A 5,821-nucleotide genomic window follows, 5' to 3' on the forward strand; every position below is an offset into this window, starting at 1 on the left:
ACAACTTAAACAAAGGTGGATGACAAAGCTGATCCAATTGGACAAGTGGTCAAGAACAAACCCAAAGTTTATCTAGTTTGCTGCAGAAATCAATAATTCTTGGGTCGATGTCATGCATGATATCAAAAAACAAATTACAACAGAATAGTTCTGTTGACCGCTTTGCGTATTAGTTTGTTTTTTATATGCGGTGGCTTTACTACAATTTTAGACTTTTGTTCAAAATATGTAATTAGCAGAGTTTAATATCAATTATAAATAAATTAAAATAATGTTGTGTGTATGAGTGTGACAGTATGTAACGATATTCTCATGACCTTGATTATTGATGAAGGTGAGTCGTGTCAGCTGGGAATTTCAAAAAAACTTGGGTTAAAACATTTGGTGCATTTTCTGAAACTTTGTTGAAGAAACTTACATGACCAAGACGAACTATGTCAGTGATGAAGTCCATCAAATAAGACTTTAATTAGCAAGACTATCTTTACAAATTCTTAAGTATAGAATTGGTAAATGTAGCTACATTATTCATCATTCTGAATCTAGCTTCTTTTCCCATCATTCTTTCTTTCATTTCCACTAATCTCTTATCCATTGTTTCTTCCTTCATTAATTTTTGTATACCTGTTTCCAAATCTTGGTACTCGAATCCATTTAATCTGATGCCGACTCGCCAAACCTGAACAACGTACTTGCAATTTAGAAATTGATCCCCAGCAAGCGGATAACATAACATCCGTTTCTGGCATTGTATTGCCTCCAGTGTCGAATTCCATCCGCAATGTGTTAAATAATATCTTACCGCCTTATGTTGTAGCACTTTCAGTTGCGGTGCCCATGATACAATCTGGCCAAATTGTGACACTTTTTCGATATATCCTGCTGGTAATCCGTTTCGCCAATTAGCTCCAAGTACCCATATAAATGGTTGTGTCAAGGCTTCAAGAGCTAATGCTAGACGTTTCACTTTTGTTTCTTCAATGGGGCTAACCCAACTTCCAAATGAAATGTACAAAACAGAGCCATCCTTTTGCTTATCTAGCCAATCTAAGCAACTGTGATCTTCTTCCAAGAAGCTGACATTTCTGCTTCTATGGTCATCATGAGTGAATCCGGCTGGGAGAATTTGTGGGTAATCATCACACACATCATTAGTATTGATCAGTTTTAGTTGCTTGGTTTTATCACAATAATTATCCGGGTAACTAGTTACCAGGAGCCATTCAAGGGACCTGGATCTATCCAAGGTTCTGGTCCAAAAATTAAATCTTGATTGTCTTTCAGCTGAGGTCCCAATTAACCATGGCAGATCTTCTGAACTTAAACTAGGCTCCTCCGATTTCGCAAACATTGGACCTTGACATTGTGGAATACCTGTCATTTTATTTGTCAGTTGCAATCACTTTCTTATTCCTATAATTAATGTGCACACTTTTTAGATAACATAAAAATAAATATAACATAATGAGTATTTGACTTTGAAATCATATAAAATAATGTGCACACTATTTAGATTACATAAAAATAACATAATGAGTATTTAACTTTGAAATCATATAAAATAACCTTATTATGGTGATTTTCGGTAAATCATCTACTCGCAAAAATGGATAAAAAAGGATTCTAAAAGAAAAACCTTTATGCGAATAGAGTAATATCGCCCCCATACTTTCATATTTCAGTGTCTGAAAAACTTTCACAAACATGACTAGAAATATTAATTATTTATTTGAATATTCATTCGATTTACTGTAAATTTGTAAATAGGTATCCGATCGCACTCCCTTGTATAAGATGCTAAAATATGATAAAAAAAAATTATTTATTATTATCAATATATGGGTGATGCTATGTTCGGGAATTGTTATCGTCAAATAAAAATAAATAGCATTGTGGTCTTATTTTATATTAATTTTTAAAAATTAATTGTATCTTTATATATTCTTAAAAAATAAACCTTCTTTTTGAAAATAAATGTAAGATACGAACACAATTTTGCTATTTATTTTAATAAATTAGTAGTTGATGGCCAATCAATAATTGAACAACTAAGGTCATGTTTGGTTCAATGTAACCTAGCAGAGTTCCTTGAAACTTCTTAAAATCCCGTGTTTGGTTGTAAAATTTTCTGATTTAGCTAAGTAACTCAAAGTTCCATGGTAGTTCTAGTTCCTACAAAATACCTAACCTAATTACTTAGCTAATACGTGGTTTTTTTTGTTACGTAGATGTTGCATATTCATAATTTTTATAACTGCTAGCATATATCAATTACCAAAACTTTTATTTTATAAAATAAATAAAAATTTGTATATTCAGATTAAGTGTTAAATAAATTAATTTCAATTTAAAATTTATTCATCTTATCATATTTTATATATGTAAGTATAAATTTAAAGTATTTTTAGTTTTAATTTAACATTATATATTATTTTATATTAATAATTTCATTATATATTTTTGTTTGTCTTTAAATCATTGTATATATCGTATCTTATTTACTATCTTATTTTAAGTTTAGTTGCTACATAAAAATTCATATTCTTTTATTTTACTATTATTATTTATAATTAAATTGATTTGTCATTCAATAAGTAAATTAGTTTTATTATTATAAATGAATAATAATCAATAATATAGCTTTAGACAGATTAAAAAGAATAAAATAACCATGAATTAGGTATTTACAACCAAACACAGGTTTTATTTACAACCAAACACAGATTTTTATTTTTTCACGTAACTAGTACACTGTAACTAGGTTCCATGAAATTTCAAGTTACCGCGTAACTATAAAATCCGTAAAACAAACGAGGCCTAAGTGTGAAAAAAATCGACAATATTTCTGAATATTTTGAAAATTTTTGCCGTCTTTTCAAAATCAATATCTAATACCAACATAAGTATAATATTACTCTTCTAATATTAGGAACTATATTCGATAATTTTTTACTTGATAGTACCTTACATACGTACCAAAATCGAAAGAGTGAAAAAGAAATGTCAAAAATTGGGCAAATGGTTTCTTAATATACACGGTTTCTCCGCGATGGCTTGTGTTACAACTTACAGGTGACCATTATGAAGAATTTATAACAGATTCGCTAACTGTCAATTAAGTATCGCCGTACTACTCCTAATACTTTAATAATTGTGATGGGAATACTTCTATTATTTGATTAGATTAGATAAATGTCAAAGGATGATGAGTGAGAAATATATTCCCTCAGTCTAAGATATATATTTATTTCGTCTCAAATTATATGTCTTACTTGATTATTTATGTTCTAATTGACTCAATTTTAATTATAAATTAAAATTCAAATATTTTCATTATTTTAAAAAACTAAAACATATTTATTAAATCAGATTAGATGAAGTTTTTAGTGACATAATTTTTATATTTATTTTTGTTTATATATTGTATGAAATTTTTAGTCAAAATTTAATAAATTTGACCATAAAAAATCAAGACATGTAAATTTTTGGTGCGTTATAATACTTAATGCACAAAATTGTGTATAAAATTTTTAACAAAACGGCGTGTTAAATTTTATTTGTAATGGGCCCCAAATATTCAATTAAATAGCACCAATTAAATATCACACTTCATTTATCATATTATTTTGTACAAAATTTTGTACCATATTTTGTGCTGCTAATATTAAGTAAAAATATATGAGGTATATTTATACAAGGTTAATAGAAGAGTTGACCAGAACTTCACCAACATGCACATGCAAGTACTTGGGGGGTTGGGGGTCTGTATATAGAATTTCAGTCAGCCTTCGTGTACTCAATTAGAAGCAAGTCCAGATGTTCCAAAAACTTACAGAATGTAATCAAAATTAGGATTTATAGCACTTCTCTTTGGGTTGATCAATTTTGGAGTTATAGTAAGGAATAAATTGTTTCCTACTAAGTATCTAATAATCTAATCGTTTTTTCTGCAGTGTGTCTATGAGAACATGTTAAGTACAAAATTTTATAATTTTAGCTTATTTTGATTGGTTTACATTTTTTATAATTGTGAACCTCCTGCATTTACAACAATCATACCAATCAAAATGTATACAAATCCTAATCTAATATACGGATATCATGTTCTGTCTCACAGAGGCTAAATATATATTGTTTCCAAGAATTCTTGAATTTGACATTGCAATAAGATTGGAATGCATTGTGATATTCTAAAGTAAAGAAACTCACCTGTATTAGAAATAAAGCCAGTTCGGATCATATCAGGTATAGCTTTGATCAAGTGATAAGTCTCTACCATAGCAGGCCAAAAGCCAGCAACTGGTATCCCACACTGGCAGCCAACTTTGATGGCCCATGAGGCTAACAAATCTACGACGAAACATGCAATTACTCCCCCGCCGTCTTCTTCTTCCTTTCGAGATTTCTCCACTAACTTTTCCAGATACTTAGGCATAATGTTCTCCATAGCCCTTTCTACGGCGAAGAAGTCACGAGGACTCCCTTCTTCTATCTCGTCGGGTATGCCAATAAGCGAAATCTCGGTCCCACTGCCAATTTGATGCGATATCGAACGATGAATAAACTCTGTTGTGACAATTACAGGTTTGAAACTCTGACGAGCAAGAACAGAAGCTAGATTAATAATCGGAGTGACATGCCCTTGTGCCGGATAAGGAACTAATAAAATTTTGGGCCTCTTTTTGTTTGTCATGGTTGTAGGCCTCTAGATAGAAGCAACCACGTTTTGCATGTTAGACGAAGCTCGGTTCATTCTCATCAATTTATATACTTCTAGGATAGATTGTACCGTGTTTTTTTATTGTGAGGCGTTTGTTTTAAAGTTAAATATACGTTGGATGTCGACAGAAAGTATTTCCAGCCAGCAATTTGGCAGTTTATTGGAGTACCCGTTTTTAGAAGTGGACAAAACAGAGATGATAGCTGCTCCAAAATGCATCCCCAAGATATTTGTCCATACATGCATTTAACAGTTACTATTGGGGGTCCATCTCTTTCTTTTGTCAGAATTTAGGGGTCCATCTTAATTACGAAAGAATGATAGTACAGCTCAGCAATTCAAAGCAGTTGAAGGAAGGATTTTAGAGCATTAGCAATGCAAAGACCCGTCTTCTTGTTTATCTGATCCGCTGTTTTAAAAATCGGCCGATTAATTGGAGTTCGGATGGATTCCATCTCGAATAATCAGAAAATGGGTCAAAGTGTGTTTTTAAAAAAAATCGGTCAAAAGTCGGTTGATTCGGTCAGAAATCAGTCAGTTCGGATCAAAAATTGGTCAGTTTGGTCAAATGGCGAAAATTAATAAAAATATATATTTTTCTTTTTAAAAAAATGAAATTCAAAATAATTATTAATATGTAATAAATATTGACTTATATTGAATATCACATGCCCCTAAATCCTAATTTTTAATAACTGAACAAGTTTCTTCAATTAAATTACTCTTATTCATCATTCACAATTTCTAATTTTAGCAGATTACGAAGTTATATATAATTTATATATAGTAATTAGTAACTTTTGAACTATTAAATAGTTCGTATTAATTATTATCTATAAATCAACTATCAAAAAAATGTATAAAACACTTAAATACCAAATATGAACTAATGATACATGATATTATTTTTATAAAATTTATGAAAGGTTAATGAAATTTAAATTGAATTATATTATTATTTAATTAATTAAATTATTTCCGATTAATGCTCTGATTAATCGATCTGATTAATCACCGATTATCCGATTAATCACTAAAAGGTACCTCCACCGGCCGATTTCCAATATTTAGAACACAGTTTGACCCCATTAATATGTCAAC

The 5,821-nt window shown here is 30.3% G+C and overlaps 1 protein-coding gene across 1 annotated transcript; it reads right to left on the reverse strand.

The window, feature by feature from the left end:
- Positions 1–389: 389 nt before the first annotated feature.
- LOC141721091 (UDP-glycosyltransferase 82A1) lies at positions 390–4,808 on the reverse strand. Its single transcript, XM_074523837.1, has 2 exons — positions 4,210–4,808; positions 390–1,374 (listed from the first exon to the last, which is right to left on the reverse strand). The coding sequence occupies exons 1-2, from the start codon at positions 4,691–4,693 to the stop codon at positions 485–487; spliced, it is 1,374 nt and encodes a 457-aa protein (XP_074379938.1). The 5' UTR covers positions 4,694–4,808; the 3' UTR covers positions 390–484.
- Between the last annotated feature and the right edge of the window lie 1,013 nt (positions 4,809–5,821).

Source organism: Apium graveolens, chromosome 4 (genome assembly GCF_009905375.1).
Source record: "Apium graveolens cultivar Ventura chromosome 4, ASM990537v1, whole genome shotgun sequence".
Classification (NCBI taxonomy): domain Eukaryota; kingdom Viridiplantae; phylum Streptophyta; class Magnoliopsida; order Apiales; family Apiaceae; genus Apium; species Apium graveolens.

Coding starts and splice junctions, on each gene's coding strand:
- LOC141721091 (XM_074523837.1), bottom strand. CDS start 4,693: ATGACAAACAAAAAGAGGCCCAAAATTTTATTAGTTCCTTATCCGGCA. Junction 1,375..4,209: donor TGGCTTTATTTCTAATACAG/GTGAGTTTCTTT, acceptor ATAAAATGACAG/GTATTCCACAATGTCAAGGT.